The sequence below is a fragment of the Diceros bicornis genome, chromosome 8 (genome assembly GCF_020826845.1).
Source record: "Diceros bicornis minor isolate mBicDic1 chromosome 8, mDicBic1.mat.cur, whole genome shotgun sequence".
NCBI classification, from domain to species: Eukaryota; Metazoa; Chordata; class Mammalia; order Perissodactyla; family Rhinocerotidae; genus Diceros; species Diceros bicornis.
The window spans coordinates 71,447,967-71,466,392 of record NC_080747.1 but is presented as its reverse complement, the minus strand read 5'-3'; the positions used below and the strand labels follow the sequence as shown (position 1 = coordinate 71,466,392).

The 18,426-nt window shown below is 38.8% G+C and overlaps 1 protein-coding gene across 2 annotated transcripts in view; it reads left to right on the top strand.

Annotated features, from left to right (window-relative positions):
* Positions 1–9,807, top strand: part of HSD17B11 (hydroxysteroid 17-beta dehydrogenase 11) — a 33,722-nt gene extending 23,915 nt beyond the window's left edge. The window contains exons 6-8 of one of the 2 annotated variants that reach the window (XR_009221003.1): positions 5,526–5,642; positions 8,203–8,750; positions 9,560–9,800. Coding sequence is in view for 1 of the 2 variants with exons in the window: in XM_058547465.1 (XP_058403448.1) it covers positions 5,526–5,642; positions 8,203–8,293 (208 nt within the window). In the remaining variant the exon portion in view is untranslated. Of the gene's footprint in view, positions 1–5,525; positions 5,643–8,202 lie in introns of both variants that reach the window. The other variant, XM_058547465.1, reaches the window with a different exon arrangement.
* The last annotated feature ends 8,619 nt before the right edge of the window (positions 9,808–18,426 follow it).

The window sequence follows — 18,426 nt, the reverse complement described above, 5'->3', positions numbered from 1 at the left end:
AACAAGCTTTGGATGTACGTCTTCTCTGTGGATGGACATTTAGATCTTTAGTCTTTCATTATTGTAATACATGCATATTCTTGTTTGTGTGTGCTTATACACGTGTAGACATATGTGTTGTGTGTTTATATATTCATATATGTGTATATATGTACATGTATGTATTTATATAGTGTGTGTGTGCATGTGTATCTTTGCTCACTTTTCCAGCTATTTTATGATTCTTTTTTTGAAACACAATTGCTGAATCAAAGAGTAGGAACTTATTTACCTTTGGTACATTTATTAGATTACGCTCCAGAAGGATTGTCCTAATTTATCCTCCCGTCAGCAGGAGGTCAAGTGCCCATTCCCCTCACCTTTGCCAGCTTTCAATATTAGCACACTTTTAATTTTTGCCAATATGATAGGGAAAAAAACAGTACTTCAATGTTATATTAATGTATTTTTGGTCATTAGAAAGGTTGATAATCCTCTTTTCATATTTAATAAGTCCTGTTATCTTGTCTACTCCACTCTGCTTATACAGATCAGACTGCACTGTACAAGTGCTTATAAAAACTGGGTTAAGGAAGTTCCCTTATGTTCCTAGTTTGTTGAGTGGGTTTTTTTTCATGAAAGGGTGTTGGATTTTGTCAAATGCTTTTTCTGTGCCTATTGAGATGATCATGTGGGGCTTTCCCTTCATTCTGTTAATATGGTATATTACATTGATTGATATTTATATGGTGAACCACCTTGCGTTCCTGGAATAAATCTCATTTGGCCATGGTATATAATCCTTTTAATATGATGCTGGATTGGGTTTGATAGTGTTTTGTTGAGAATGTTTGCATCTATATTCATAAGCAACGTTGGTATGTAGGTTTCTAGTGATATCTTAGTCTGACTTTAGTAACAGAATAATTCTGGCTTCACAGATTGAGTTAGGAAGAGTTCTCTCCTCTTCTATTTGTTGAAGGACTTTGAGAAGGACTCGTGTTAATTCTTTAAACATTGGGTAGAATTTATCATGAAGCCATCAGGGCCTGAGCTTTTCTTTGCTGGGAGTTTTTTGATTACTGATTTAATCTCTTGTTAAAGATCTACTCAGATTTTCTGTTTCTTCTTGAGTCAGTTTTGGTGCTTTGTCTGATCCTAGGAATTTGTACGTTTCATCTAGGTTATCTAATTTTTGGCATAAAGTTGTTCATAGTATTCTCTTATACAGGCATACCTCATTTTAGTGCACTTCACTTTAATGTGCTTTGCAGATATTTACACAAGACTTGCGTTTTACACAAGACTCTCCACCAGCAAAAAAGATTATGACTGGTTGAAGGCTCAGGTGATAGTTAGAATTTTTTAGCAATAAAGTATTTTAATTAAGGTTGTGGATTTTTTTTTAGACATAATGCTGTTGCATACTCTCTAGACTGCAGTATGGTGTAAACATAACTCTTATATGCACTGGGAAACTAAAAAGTTCATGTGACTTCCTTTATTGTGACATTTGCTTTATTGTGGTAGTCTGGAACCAAACCCACAACATCTCCGAGGTATGTCTGTAATCCTTTTTACTTCTGTAAGGTCGGTAGTAGTGTCCTGACTTTCATTCCTGGTTTTAATAGTTTGTCTTCTCTTTTTTTCTTGGTCAGCCTAGCTGAAGGTTTGTCAATTTTGTTGATCTTTTCAAAGAGCCAACTTTTGATTTCATTGATTCTTTCTGTTGTTATGTATTCTCTATTTCATTTATCTCTGCTTTAATCTTTATTATTTCCTTTATTTTGCTTGCTTTAGGTTTAGTTCTTTTTTTTCTAGTTTCTTAAGGTGGAAAGTTAGGTTACTTATTTGAGACCTTTTTATAATTTTATTTATTTTTTCCCCCAAAGCCCCAGTAGATAGTTGTATGTCATAGCTGCACTTCCTTCTAGTTGCTGTATGTGGGACACAGTCTCAGCACAGCCGGAGAAGCGGTGCGTCAGTGCGCGCCTGGGATCCGAACCCCGGGCCGCCAGCAGCAGAGGGCGCGCACTTAACCGCTAAGCCACGGGGCCAGCCCGAGTTCTTCTTTTTTAATGTAGGTGTTTATAGCTATAAATTTCTCTCCAAGCACTGCTTTTCCTGCATCCCATAAATTTTAGTATGTTGTGTTTTTTCGTTCATCTCAAAGCATTTTCTCATTTCCTGCGATTTCTTCTTTGTCCCATTGGTTAATTTCCACATATTTGTGAATTTTCCAGTTTTCCTTCTGTTACTGATTTCTAATTTCATTCCATTGGGTTGGAGAACATACTTTGTATGATTTCAGTCTTTGTAAATTTAATGAGACTTGTTTTATGGTCTCACATACGGTCTGTCCTGGACAGTGTTCCTTGTGCCTTTGAGAAGAATACATATTCTGCTGCTGTTGGGTGGAGTGTTCTATAAATGCTGTTAGGTCTAGTTGATTTATACTGTTGTTCAAGTCTTCAATTTCTTTTTTGATCTTCTGTTTAGTTATTAAGTCCATCGTTGAAAGTGGGGTTAATATCTCCAACTCTTATTGTTAAGCTGTCTATGTCTCCCTTCAATTCTGTCAATTTTTGCTTCATGTATTTTGGCGCTCTATTGTTAGGTATATGAATAATTTTTTTCTTTGTGAGGAAGACCAGCCCTGAGCTAACATCTGCCAATCCTCCTCTTTTTGCTGAGGAAGACTGGCCCTGGGCTAACATCCATGCCCGTCTTCCTCCACTTTGTATGGGACGCCGCCACAGCATGGCCTGACAAGCAGTGCATCGGTGCGCACCCAGGATCCGAACCAGCGAACCCCGGGCCGCTGCAGCAGAGCATGCGCACTTAACCTCTTGCGCCACCGGGCTGGCCCCTGAATAGTTTTTAATTAAATGTTTTTCCCTCAAATAAGTCATCTCTTTTTTTCCAATTAGTGATACAAACAATGCAGCATAATCTGAATGTATTAGATTAAGTGTAATTGGATGTTCTGATTAATTTTTTTGACAGCTACAAATTACTTTTGTTGAACATCCTTTTAAAACATCTACTCTCCTGTATGTAATATACATATCAAATTTTATTTTCTCTAAAAATTTAGTTTTTGTGTGTGCTACAGATAGTTTTTATTGTCTAGTAGAATAAAAAAGATGTTATATAAGGAGATGACAAGTGACATCTGTGTAGTATAACTGTATAAAGTACTTACATGGACATTTCCCATTTAACCATCACGTTACCAGTGGAGCACTGAAGCTGGCTTATGTAACTCCATGTTGGTAGCTTGCAATTGGCCATGGTGGGAGTATTTACACCATAGAAATTGGAAAACGCTACAAAATTGGTAATTCTGTCCCCTGGAGAGCGAGTTGTTAAACATTTACCAGCACACCACTACATTATCCCCATTTTTCAGATTAAACACAAAAACAAAAACCTGAGCTTTAAAGAGTAGAAATGTCTTCCCCCAAATTACTCAGCTACTTAGGTAAAAAAAGTTAATCAAAAACAGTCCTACCTGAAAATACTCTTTCTCCCTGAGTATTCCTATGCCGCCACATGCGTTCTTCCCCACCCCAACAGATTGGCCCAAAGTGTTTTTGGATAGTTTCTACAAAATCCGTTATGAACATTTATTTAATAGGATTTGTGACTCTTGTTAACATTAGACTATCAGGGAAAAAATATTTTCATGTACCGACATTTTAATGTTAAGATTTTATTCTGCTAAAAAATTGAATTTTTTTCTGCAAACCTTTGCTTTTGGTCTTTTTAAAATCATAATATTGGACAGCCATTAAATTTAACAAAAATTCCTCTGACAGAGGCTAAGACCTTAAGGTAAAGAGATGGAGTACACTAAGAAAAGGTCAGTCAGTGCAACACTATTTGATTGGTAGGTCAGCAAGGCCACAGTGTGACTGAGTGAGTGTGCTGTTTACACAGGTGTTTGTGAGCTTCCATGGAGCGTGGGAATACTCAACATGCTGGAAATATGCTCTGAACACTTTTCAAGGCACAAGCATCCTTCAGTTTCTAGATTCATCCTCCTTGATACCCATTAACTATCTATGCCACAGGCTACGGGACTATTAGTCTTCTTCAAGCTTCCATTGCCTTTCATTTTTGCCTCCATGGGGCCCAAAGCCATGGCTCTCATTATCATATTTCCTCTCCTGTCACATCTCTAAGCTTTTCATGTGTAATACTATTACTCCAGGGTCCTGGAGTGAACATAGTCTTCTAATAAATGATTGACCTATGCTGAGAAGGAAAGGTTATGTCACATATACTTTAAGCTCTGCTCTCCTTCACAGTATTCTGTTATCATGCTCACTTTTAAGTACAATACTGCACTCTCAGTTGTCTCAATTTTACTTTACTGCATATTCTTTTTTTTCCCAATTAGCTATTCTGTATTCATTCCTAAAGACTCGCATCTAATTCTTTTCATCTCATTTCTCTTCACACACATTTAAAATCTGCCTCCCCAAAATGTTCGTCACCCAAACAGTTTGGTGACACTGGTGAATTTCATGAATATATTTAATTATGTATCTTTTTTCTAAGTCATTAATAAACTGTTAAAAACTTAGCACCAACTCTTGTACAACTCTATCTTAAGTGTACTTATTCTAACACCCAGATAACAAAGGCTACTTTGTAGGGACCACCTGCTACTCAGTAGTGCATATGCCAAGGTGATTACACAGTGAAGATGTAACATGGAACTAAGTAACAAAGCTGAAAATTAAATTAAGACCTAACGAATATAAGGATCCATATGGAGATCAAGGACCTAGAGCCGGGGACATTCCTATGTGTTAATTCATCTGACACTTTAGAAATTTTTCACTTAAGAGTCTTAGTATATAATAAAACTCATGTAATGGAATCTGACTTCTTTCCCAAGACTTCTAAAGATTTAAAAGTGAATTTTTCAGTCCTAATGTAGCTGAATTATTTTTGAGTCCTAGTTACTTTTGTAATTCTCATTTGCCAAATAGGGACTATAGTATCTTCTTCATAGGGTTGTTGTAAAACTTCAATGAGATAACCTATGTAGAATGTTTAGCACAGTGTGCAGTCCATGATAAGCACTAAATAAATGGTTGTTATTGTTATTATTATTATTGCTAAAGCAGCTACCATTTTTTTTTGGTGAGGAAGACTGGCCCTGAGCTAACATCCATTGCCAATCTTCCTCTTTTTGCTTGAGGAAGATTGTCCCTGAGCTAACATCTGTGCCAGTCTTCCTCTACTTTGTATATGGGACGCTGCCACAGCAAGGCTTGATGAGCGCTGTGCAGATCCACGCCCAGGATCTGAACCCGTGAACCCCGGGCCGCTGAAGCGGAGCATGAAAACTTCACTACTATACTACCAGGCTGGCCCCAACAGCTACCATTTTTGAGCACCTATGATGGGCTTCATGCTGCCAGTCAGTTATGTTATGGTTTCCATGGTAATTTAACTCATTTGTTTAGCAGCAGACTGAAGCTGGAGGCTGAGTGAAATGTTTTGTGTCTGAAGACCGCTTCTGATTTCAGTTTGGGACCCACCCTGGAGCCTGAGGAAGTGGTGGAGAAGCTGATAACTGGGATCCTGACTGAGCAGAAAATGATTTTTGTTCCGTCTTCCATAGGCTTTTTTACAGTGGTGGAAAAGTAAGTGAGAGTTATGTTTGTCAGCATTATAAACAAAGCTTTATCTATTACATGTTTCTACTCAGATTTAAAACCAGGCATTTGATAAAGTACAGTGAAATGGAATGAAGTTAATAAAAATAATAGGCTTCAATCAAATTAAAAATCCATCCATTTTTAAAGCCACATTTGTTAATCATTGAAGCAAGATTGGTATAGCAGTTGGGTATATGAAATGAATAATTTCCACAAGTTTTTAAGTCTTTTTTTTTTTAAAGAAAGAAATGTATGTATTTCTGGAAGTTTTGTCTTAAAAATGAATAAATATGAAGAAGGAAGTTTTTAAGCATTATTACCTAATGGAATCATAGGACAAGGATATTGGAGGAGACCATAGTTAGGTTTTAAGATATTCATTTAAATATACAACAGATAATCATTGAGCTCTTATTTTGTACAAAATCATACTGAAGCATAGGAATTGCCAAATAATCTTTTATAATTTTAGAGATCCTTGAGCCTTGCTGCCTCACATGTGGTCCACGGCCTAGCAGCATCAGCATCACCTAGGAGTTTGTTGGAAACAGAGTCTTCTGGCCTCCTGAATCAGAATTTGCATTTTAATAAGATCCACAGGTGATTTGTTTGCATATTCAAATTTGAGAAGCATTTTTTTAGAGCAGTAGCTCTCAACTTTGGTGCACACTGGAATTCGCCTGGGAGTTTTAAAAATGCTGCTGCTTGAGACTACTCCCCAAGGTTCTGATGTGATTGGTCTGGAGCGTGGCCAGTCTCTGAGGGATACAGCAACTTTCCTGGTGATGCTAATGTACAACCAAGACTGGAAACCACTGGTTTAAAGAATGTCTCATCATAGCGCATTACCTCATTACTCATCTGGGACAGCTGTGTGGCTGTGAGGCTGGTCAGGTAATGAGGGGAAAGTGAAGAGGTGCCTTAGGTCAAAAAAAAAAAAAAGCCTCTTGCTGCCTGTGCCTTGAGTCAGACTTCTCCCACATGCTGGCGTGTCAGGATCTCTTGGGAGGTCGATTTAAAAAATAGATGCCTGGATCTCACCTCTAGAGATTTTCATATAGGATGTTTTGAGTCGAAACCCAGAAATCTGTATTTTAACAGGTAACTGCCACAGACAGTTGGTTCAAAGATCGTACTTTGAGAATTACTGACCTGGAGACTGAAAAAAATTTGAGATCAAAAGCATAAGTGACGTGTCAGGCTTTTTAGCCCCTTCTGCTAGAAACTATGATTGAACATACCTTAGAGGTTTAAGTAGTGAAGCTCAAGGGTCTCCTTGGTGAATAACTGAGTTAAAACATGTGAATACCTGTCACATCACATAAGTAAGCCTCCAGAGATTACGGTCCTTTAGAACGTAACTCTGCAAGGGAAGGAATTCTGCCTGGTTTTTATCACTGTATCCCCTGCACTTTGAGGAGTCAGTGGGCACATAGGAGGCACCAAAATGTTTGTTGATTGAATAAATTAATTCTCTTTCCTAGACCTTTAGCATAGAGACTCAAAGTTTGTGCTCTAGAGTTAGATGAAGCTGTGTTTATGTGGCTTGGTCGCAATGTGAACTTGGATGAGTTTTTTAACTTCTTTGAAGCTCAGTTTCTTCGTCTGTCACATGGCAACAACAATAAGACTTCATAGTGCTATGAGGAATAAATTTAAAAATGCATTTAAAGTATTCAGTACACTATAAATACTCAAAAAATGTTATATACCACTATGGTTATTATAGTCAACACTATTATCATTGTGCTGATTTTCCTCTGACTGTGAATTTTTAGTGCTCAATTTCCAAAGCTTATTTTAATGCCGTTGAGGCGGATGTCTACATATAGTTACACTGACTTACATATTCTGTTTGGTTTCTCTCAGACTCATTGAAATGTGACAAGTTCCTCAATATTCTTAAGTACAGGGTGCGGAGAAAAATATTAGACCTACTATGTATCTGTCGCTATTTGAGGCATTTTATATTAACACACTGATTCTTCATAAGAACACTGTGGGGTGGGTGTTAATTTTTCCATTTACACGTGAGGAATTTAAACTCAGAAGTTAAATATGTTCAGCATTATGCTCAAAACTAAGTGCGTCGTCTGTATTTTCATTTAGCAATTCCGCTTCCCCAGTCTCTTAGTGGAACATTTTATTAATATTTTGGATTGTAAGGTATAAAATTAGTTCCTAGTCTCACTCACTTCCTTTCCAATCTCAGTTTTCTTTTTTTAAAAGCCTTTAGCATCTCAACTGTTCAGTTCTATACACCTCCTCTCTTAGATCTTTTGAAAAGTGTTAAGAGTATATTTATTTCAAAAGCTAAATATTTCAAGTCACCCCTATCCTGAAGAAGGTTAAACCTCCTTCCTTTTCCTTTTGAAAAGGAAATGGATTTAACTGGAAAGAACATATATTAGTGACTCAGAGTTACAAGTTCTTAATCTTGTTTAAGATGAACATGGACATGATAAATATAAGTATTTTAAAAGAAGATATTTTACAAATGCACTTCTATTAATTTCCTGATTATTTTCATGTCTCTTCCTTTTAGGATCTTTCCTGAGCGCTTCTTGGCAGTTTTAAAACGAAAGATCAATATTAAGTTTGATGCAGTGATTGGATATAAAACTAAAGGACGATAAGTGCTTGGTTTTTTGAAAACTGATTTACCAGGGTTAAGTCGAGTTTATCTAATATTAATCAGACTTTTAATGTTTGGACTTCTGCTTTTCCTAATTATCTTATTTTCTTCAACATCACCTTTTGAGGCTCTGGCAGTCCTCATTTATTACCACTTGTTCTTTAACTGAAAGCTAATTTCATATAATGAAAAGAGAGAAATATCTTAGGAATTGACCTTATGGGAAATGGAGAAAAAGAACAAAAACAGTTTTACAATAATTTCCAAGATTTTGTCGCTCATCTGAAGGCTTTGCAAAATTTGTACTGTAAATGTTTGATATATCTTTATTTTTAATTACACTTAAATTTTATATAATTCACGTTTCCTTTTGTATTCTACATAGAAACAGAAACTTCAAGCTCTCTAAATATGAGGAAGAACTGAATCTAGTGGCATTACCATGAATTTCATGTGATGTAAGAAATGTTGCTCACACATTTCATCCTACACGTTGCATATGTTTTCCGAGAGAGACCTCACATTTCACTACCAAACGTTTCAGCACAAGGAAACTAGAGATGGATACGTGTTGCAAATATAAAAGAATCATTGGGATTTGAGGCAGAGAATTGGGAGAATGTAGCCATAAGTGGCAACAATAACAAAGGGATTAAACTTAAACTTTTGGTGTTTCCATCTTTTTCTTTTTTTTAAACAGAACATGACTTAAGCTTCAAATGAAAGGAAAATGGATTTATAATCAAAGGTCTTTTTACTTTTTTTTAGTGTCTGGAAATTTCTTGGATGTGCGTGAGGCTCAGTGAGATGGGGCTATAAGATCAGAACTATAAATTGACAAAATAAATAGTTTGGTGGGATTCTATTAAAAATATTTTCAAAACCATGTGAGACACATACGTATGAAGTAAGAACTTTGGTCTTTATATCAGAAAGTTCATACTCAGAAAACTTAAAAATCAGAATGTAATGTAGTGAATGAGCCACAATTTAGGTTCAGAAACTTCATGGTAAAAGATTTTGATCCAGTTTCTAAGCAGAAATTAATGTTTACTCAACATGTGTCAGGTACTGTCCTAAACACCTGACTTATTGAACGAGTTCAGTAATCTTCTCAGTGCCACTGCAGATTATAAGGACCATATGATAATCCATTTAAGGAAGGTTATACTATAGATTTGATAACATATAAGAAAATTTCACAGAAGGTATCACTCTTACTGTAAATTTCTCCCTCTTTCCCATCAACTATCTTCTTCTAATACAGAGAATCAAAGTACCATTGCTGGGGCCGGCCCCATGGCTTAGCGGTTAAGTGCGCGTGCTCCACTGCTGGTGGCCCGGGTTCGGATCCCAGGCACACACCGCTTCTCCCGCCATGCTGAGGCCGCGTGCCATATACAGCAACTAGAAGGATGTGCAGCTATGACATACAACTATCTACTGGGGCTTTGGGGGGGAAAAGATAAATAAATAAAATCTTTAAAAAAAAAAAAGTACCATTGCTGTTTGACCATATTCTACATGTAGTTGATGTAAATACAAATCTGAGTCAAAAGTGCCTGGTTCCAGAACATCATTATATTTGAGTCATGTAACTTAGATTCCTCTCTACACATTAGCTATATTCTAGTAGCCTCTACTAGAGCATCTGTGAATTGCCACAGAGTTTATAGGGTGACCTAAACCCTATCCTGTTAGACGATAATGACTCTAGTAGGTGGAGAGTCTGTTACAGTCAGCTTCTAACTCGTTTTGAAATAGATGTAATTGTTTATTCTTTTGATGAAGTTACACCTGTTCCAGCTTGCCAAGTGGAACGGTGAAGTCGACTAGGAGAAAGCCTTTAGTGAAACTTCAGTAAAATAACTGAGGCCCAAAGTGTACTGATAATTTTCCTCTTTTCACAGTAAACCTGTTTTGGCTCTTAACACACTTGTCTGAAATTAACACTTGGATGAACTTGGGCATTAACCATTATGAGAAAGAAGCACTACTCCTTGAATATTATGCTGACAGAATGGTAATCAGTCCCTTTTATTGAATGTTAACCACATGCTAGGCACAGTTTGCCATTGAAACCCCCAGTGATCCTATGTAGTAGACATTGTTGAAGGACCTGAAATAGCTGTGAGCGCAGCAGTAGTAAGGAGGAACCCAGAAGAAGCTAGAACCTGGAGCCCTACTCCACTGGGAGGCGAATGAATGCTGTAGGGGTTCTGAATTTTGTTCTCTGCATTTTTTTAACAAAACTTGCTCCAATTCACCAACATCAGGCAGTTACTGCTGTGACTAAGTCTGAAAACTTCTAACTGTTGGTTGAATAAGTTAATCCTAACTTTGAACCCACTTCTAACAGTTTAGTGAGAAAATCCATCTCAGCCATCAATAGAGCTACTTGTGAGGGTCACACCAGAATCAAAGAGGCTTACATGGTCTTAGGGTAAATGGGGAAAGACTCCTGATTGTCAACCATCATGGAACTCTGTGGTCCTACACTAGGACCTTGATGACAGGGGGCTCTCTCTTTTGCGGGGTACAAAAATCCTGACTGTGGCAGGAACCTGCCCTCTCTGGACACCCCATGAGGCCTTCCTCTGAGCCCTTGCTGTCACTCTGTGGCTCTGCCATGGGACTGCTAGGACTTGCTGGCCTCTCTCCTGTTCCCTTTGGGAATATTCCCACGCTTGCCTTCAGAAACACCTCCCGGCCCTGACCCCATGCCACCATTCTGTTTTGCCAGAAATCTACTCTGTTTAATGGAAATGAGAATTAGAAAAAGTGGGGAATCAGGCCAAGGAAAAGAGTTAAAATTGACCCTCAGTACATCTTCAACACCAATTTGGTTAGAGGGTAAACAGCTAAAAAGGATTTTACTGCGGGGAAGGAGAGCAATTAAGATCCTCCTCTGCCAGGCTGGGTGATAGATTTACTCCCTTGGATAATTCTGTGTGTGTGACATCATTATCCCCATTTTATAGACGAGATACCTGTAGTCCAGAGAGTTCAACAAACACCTAAAATCACACAGCTACTTAGAGTCCAGCTAAGGATTTAAACCCAAGTTTGCTGACCTCACTATCGTACAGACTCAGTAGAGAGATGAACATTGCCCCCAACACCCTCCAATTCCATTTACCCAAGCTTTCCTTCTTATTTAAACAATATTCCAAAATCAGCCAATGAAAATCTCTGATGGCAGTTGAAAAGCTATTCAATCTAGGAATTAATTTAAGGTAGAATAAAATGCTACAATGCTGATACCCAATTATTCCTCCTGAAAAAGGTCCAGCCTGGCCTGGCCCAGTATCACCACAGTCTAAAGCTTCCTGAAATTGAGACACTGAGCCTGAAAATATTGGGATAGTCTTAATCTACACTGGACACCGCATCCTTCCCCAAAATAGATAGGAATTCCCCCTTGACCTTAGAGCCAATCTGACTCTTGAAGTTTTTTTGTTTTTTGTTATTTTAATCTAGAGAGGATTGGGCCAACCTCAGAATTAGGGAGATGTGCCTTTTACTTTCACAGTCTAGTACTGCGAAAAGAGCACTGGACAATCTAATTCAAGATAGCTGTTCTGGAACCTCAGTTTCCTCATGTATAAAAGGATCAAATTAGACTACATAATCTCCTAGATTATCTCCAATTCCAGTTAAATAAATGTCTTATAATCAACACATGCAAAACCCAGCATCTTCACTACCCCGTCTGCATTCCCTAACAGAGAATGGCACTTCTAACAAGTGTTCAAGCCAAAAACCTGGGGTTGCACCTGCCTCCTTCCTTCCCCTCACCTTCATCACTCACCTCACCAAAATCCTCTAATCCCCACCACACACGGTCCATATCAGTCACCATTCTCTCATTTATATTTCCAGCCCGAATCTCTCCTCTGAACACCAGACACGTATCCAAATGCCTTCTTGATATCTCTGCCTGTCTGGCCAACAGGCATTTCCAGGTAATCTTGCCGGAACTGAGCTTTTGATGTTTTTGATCCCAGACCTGCTCCAAACCCTGTTATTCCAATTGCTCAGGCCAAAAAAATTAGTGTCATCCTTGATTCCTCTCTCTCACTCCCCACACCCATTACAAAAACAATTCTGTTTGCTCTACTTTGAAAATACATCTAGAATTCTCTCACTTCTTATCATCCCACTGCTACCACCCTGATCCAAGCCACCATCACCTCTTGTTCCCCTTTGTGCTGTTCCCAACACCAGAAGCCAGAATGACTCTTTAAAATATGAGATTGAGCCAGCCCTGATGGCCTAATGGTTAAAGTTCAGTGCACTCCACTTCGGTGGCTCAGGTTCGGTCCCCAGGTTTGGACCTACACCACTCGTCTGTCAGTAGCCATGCTGTGGTGGCAGCTCACATAGAAGAACCAGAAGAACTTACAACTGTGTCCTGGGGCCTTGGGGTGGGGGAGAAGAAAAAAAAAAAGGAGGAAGATTGTCAACAGATGTTAGCTTAGGGCAAATCTTTCCCTGCAAAAAAAAATAAAACAAAATATGAGATCATGTCATGCTTCAGCTCAAAATCCTCCATTAGCTTCTCATCTAAAACTTAAAGCTGGAGTCCTTACCGTGACAAGGCCATATGTAATTGTCTCCCTACCCACTACCCTACTACCTGCATTAGGGTTCTCCAGAAAAACAGAACCAGTAGGAGATTTTATATACATACATACATGCAGAGAGAGAGCGCGATGTATTTCAAGGCATTGAGGAATTGGCTCACGTTTGTGGGAAGCTAGCAAGTCTGAAATCTGTAGGAGAGGCTGACAGGCTGGAAACTTGGGTAGAAGCTGTTGCTGCAGTCTTGAGGCAGAAATTCTTCTTGCTCAGGGTATCTTAGTTCTGGCTGCTATAATTAGAATACCAAAGACTGGGTGGCTTATAAACAACAGACATTTATTCCTCACAGTTCTGGAGGCTGGGAAGTCCAAGATCAAGCTACCAGCAGATTTGGTGTCTGGTGAAAGCCTGCTTTCTAGTTCACAGACAGCCTGTTTTCTTGCTGTGTCCTCACATGGCAGAAGGGGCAGGAATGCTGTCTAGGATCTCTTTTATTTTTTTATTTTTTATTTATTTATTTTGTGTGTGTGTGAGGAAGATCAGCCCTGAGCTAACATCTGCCAATCCTCCTCTTTTTGCTGAAGAAGACTGGCGCTGAGCTAACTTCTGTGCCCATCTTCCTCCACTTTATATGGGACACCGCCACAGCATGGCTTGACAAGCGGTGCGTCAGTGCGCACCCGGTGCGCACCCGGGATCCAAACCCGGGCTGCCAGCAGCAGAACGCTCGCACTTAACCGCTACGCCACAGGGCGGGCCCCTAGGATCTCGTTTATAAGGGCGCTAATCCCATTCATGAGAGTTCTGCTCTCATGACCTAATCACCTCCCAAAGGCCCCACCTCCAAATACCATTACCGTGGGGATTAGGTTTCAACATGTGAACCTTGGAGGGACACAAACATTCAGTCTATAGCACAGAGAAAGCTCAGCTTTGCTTTCAAGTCCTTCCACCTGATTGGATGAGGCCAATCCACGTTATCAAGAATAATTTTTTTTTAAAGACTACTGATGATAGTTGTTAACCATATCTACAGAATACCTTCACAGCAACACCTAGATTACTGTTTGATTGAATAACTGGGAACTATAGCCTAGCCATGCTGACCTATAAAACTAACCATCACACTACGTCACCCTCTTTCTTTTTTTTTTCTTTTTTTTCCTCTTTTTTTTGTGAGGAAGATCAGCCCTGTGCTAACATCTGCCAATCCTCCTCTTTTTGCTGAAGAAGACTGGCCCTGGGCTAACATCTGTTCCTACTTCCTCCTTTACATAAGACGCTGCTTTTTGTCAGGCCACAGTATGGCCTGACAAGCAGTGCCTCGGTGCCCGCCCAGGATCCAAACCCAGCCCGCCAGCAGCAGAGCGCATGCACTTAACTGCTACACCACAGCGCCGGCCCCAGATTTGGGCTTTTTTTGTTCTTTTTCTAGTTCCTTTAGGTGTAATGTTAGATTGTTTGAGATGTTTTTTGGTTCTTGAGATAGGCCTGTATTGTTATAAACTTCTCTCTTAGTACCACTTTTGCTGCACCCCATAGACATTGGTATGTTGTGTTTTCATTTTCATTTGTCTCCAGGTATTTTTTTATTTCTCCTTTGATTTCTTCATTGATCCAATACTTGTTCAGTAGCATGTGTTTAGTCTCCACATATTTGTGACTTTTCTAGCTTTCTTCTTGTAGTTGATTTCTAGTTTCATAGCACTGTGTTTGAAGAGATGCTTGATATGATTTCAATGTTCTTAAATTTATTGAGACTTGTTTTGTTTCCAAAAATATGGTCTATCTTTGAGAATGTTCCATGTGAACTTGAGAAAAATATGTATTCTGCTGCTTTTGGATGGAACGTTCTACATATATCTATTAAGTTCATCTGGTCTAATGTTTTATTTAAGGCTATTACCTTGTTGACTTTCTGTCTGGATGATCTATCCATTGATGTAAGCAGGATGATAAAGTTTCCTACTATTATTGTGTTGCTGTCAATTTCTCCCTTTATGTTTGTTATTAATTGTTTCATATATTTTCATGTTCCTATGTTAGGTGCATATATATTAATAAATGTTATATCTTCTTGATGAATTGTCCTATTTCTCATTATATAGTGTCCATCTTTGTCTCTTAGTTATCTTTTGTGGCTTACAGTCTATTTTGTCTGATATAAGTATTGCTACATCCCCTTTCTTTTTGTTGCCATTTGCTTGGAGTATCACCTTCCATCCCTTCACTCTGAGTCCATGTTTGTCTTTAGAGCTGAGATGGGTCTCCTGGAGGCAGCATATTGTTTGATCCTGTTTTTTAATCATCTAGTGTCTTAATCACCCTGTGTCTTTTGATTGGTGAATTCGATCTATTTACAGTTAGGGTGATTATTGATATGTAAGGACTTAATATTGCCATTTTATCTTTTGTTTTCTGGTTGCTCTATATTTCCATTGTTCCTTTTCCCTTGTCGTTCTGACTGCCATTTCAGTGTGGTGGTTTTCTGTGATGTTTTTCTCAGTTTCCTCTATTTTTATCTTTTGTGTCTCTCCTCTGAATTTTTGTTTTGTGGTTACTATGAGGTTTGTATAAAAGGTCTCATAGATATGATAATCCTTTTTCTGCTGATAGCATCTTATCTTTATTTGCCTATGTAGGTTCTGTCCTTTTTCTTGTCCTTTTCTATGTTTTTGTTGTCACGAATTATCACTTTTCGTATTGTGAGTTCATTACCAAATCGAAGTGATTATAGTTACTTTTAATGCTTCCTTTCCTTTTAACTTATAATTACATGTTTACTAACCTATTCTGATATAGAGTTGCTATTTTCTGATTCTGTCTGTCTATTTATCACCTTGCTCAAAGCTCTGTATACCTTTGCCTTTTTGTTTCAGGTAGGAGAGCTCCTTTCAACATTTCTTGTAAGGCAGGTCTAGTGTAATGAACTCACTCAGCTTTTATTTGTCTGGGAAAGCCTTTATTTTTTCATTCATGTCTGAAAGATAACTTTGCTGAATAGTGTATTCTTGGCTGACAGTTTTTATCTTTCAGTATTTTGAATGTATCATTACACTCTCTCCTGGCTGGTAGAGTTTCTCCTGAGAAATCTGCTGATGGGCTAATGGGGGTCCCTTTGTAGCTTATTGGGGTTTTTCCCCCCTGGCTGCCTTAATATTCTTTCTTTATCATTGACTTTTGACAGCTTTATTATCATGTGTCTTGGAGAAAGTCTTTCTGCTTTGAGATAATTGGGTGTTCTATTAGCTTCATGGATTTGTATATTCACTTCCTTCTCCAGGTTAGGGAAGTTCTCAGCTATTATTTCTTTAAATAAGCTCTCTGCCTCCTTCTCTTTTTCTTCTCCCTCTGTTATACCCATTATCCTTAAGTTGTGCTTTCTGATGGAGTTGGATAATTCTCGTAGAATTTCTACTTTTTAAAAAATCTTAGTTCTCTCTCCTCTTCTACCTTCATCATTTCTAGGTTTCTATCTTTAAGCTCAGTAATTCTCTCTTCTATATGGTCTGTTCTATTTCCAGTGCTTTTTAATGCATTCTTCACCTCATTTGTTGAGTTTTTCAGCTCCAGAATTTCTGTTTGGTTCTTTTTTAGAGTTTCAATCTCTTTGGTAAAGTATTCCTCTGTTCACTGATTTTATTCCTGAGCTCATTGAACTGCGTTTCTGAGTTTTCTTGTAGCTTGTTGCGTTTCCTCATGACAGCTATTTTGAATTCTTTATCAGTTAGATCACAATCTTCCATGACTTTATGTTTGGTTTCTGGAGAACTGTTTTTTATTTTCTTTTTGTGATTCTGTGTTACTGTGGCTTTTTGTGGTGCTTGTGGAGTTATTCCTCTGTTGGCATATTTGTCATACTAAACACTTGTCTTATTTAGGTATAGCTTTGTTTTGATTTAGACTTTTCAACTGATTGGAGATTAAAGGCCTTCCTTTTGTTTTTCAGTAGGTGGCGCTACAGCACTAGTTTTTGTTTTCTCTTACCTGAGCTGTCTCTGCCTCTATTTGAGGATCTGCACATTCCACCCTCCACCACTTCTATTGGGGTGCTGCCAGTACTCTTGTCTGCCATCTGCACCTCTGAGGGTCACTGATGCCTTGCTGTTGCTGGTGTCACTGTGGTCGCTGGCTTTGCTGCCAGGGGTACAGGGAGGGCTGACATCTCCACTGCTTTGGGATCAACTGGGTTGGAAACTCTAGCACGATGGCAAGGTTTGGGGGAGGGTAGGGAGGGAGCTGGGTTTGTGGGGCACTGTCTCTGCTGTTGCTTGTTACCTTGTGGCTGCAGGCACCAGTGTGGTTGGGATGTCAAAGTTGTGTGTACACCTCTGCTGCTGCTAACAGGCTCTGAGCTGCAGCCAGAGGGCCTGGGATCACAGGCCTCCACCTCCACTGCTGCTTTATTCCCTGTGGCCATAGGTGTCCCTGCAGCTTGCTAGCCAGACACATGTGCCTCTGCTGCTGCCTGCTGGGTTCTCTGGGGCTGGAGGCAGGTGGCTCAGCCACCATGGCCGGGGGTCCAGGGTCTTGGGCACTGCCTCTGCTGTTCTCCCATTTTGCCTCATCTATGTGCTTCAATTCACCCACCTTTGTATGTACTGATGTGTGGATCTCTCCAGTGTCCTGATTGTTGGGCAATTAGCCTTTGTTGGGTTATGGATGTTTTACTCACTGTAGATTGAAGGGGAGAGACAAAGAGATCCTCTCATGGCACCATGATGATGGTGATGTCCTAAAGCTACTACTATTATTATTATTTGATTTGTATAGGCATTTACTACTTGCAAAGCCATTTCATATACAGGCTCTCTCATTTGATCCTTATAACCACCTTACCTGTGGGTATGTGAGGGAAGGTTGAGCTTGTGATGTGTGGTGAAGGTCTGTGTTTGGTAAAAGCATTTTACCCAAAAGCATTTATTTTTATCTTTATTTTCCAGATTAGGAAACTGAGGCATAGAAAAAGTAAATAGGATTACCTGAAGTCACACTTTTTTATTGTGGTAAAATATACATGACATAAAGTTTATTATTTTAATCATTTTTAAATGTACAGTTCAGTGGCATTAAGTACATTCACATTGTTGTGCAACCATCACCACTATCTATCTCTGTAACTTCTTCATCACCCCAAACTGAAACTCTGTACCCTTTAAACAATAACTCCTCCTTCTCCCTACACCCCCATCCCTGGTAACCACCCTTCTACTTTCTGTCTCTGTGTATTTCACTATTCTAGGTCATATAAGTGGAGTCATATAATATTTCTCCTTTTGTGTTTTGCTTATTTCACTTAGCATGATGTTTTCAAGGTTCATCCATATTGTAGCATCTATAAGAACTGCATTCTTTTTAAGGATGAATAATATTGCATTGTGTATATATATATATCTATCACATTTTGTTTATTCATTCATCTGTTGATGGACATTTGGGTTCTTTCCACTTTTGAGGTATTGGAAGTCACACCACTTTTAAGCAGAGACTTCTGGCTCCTGGTCTAATGATCTTGTCCATATTATCACAAAGGGAACTGATTGCTTTGTA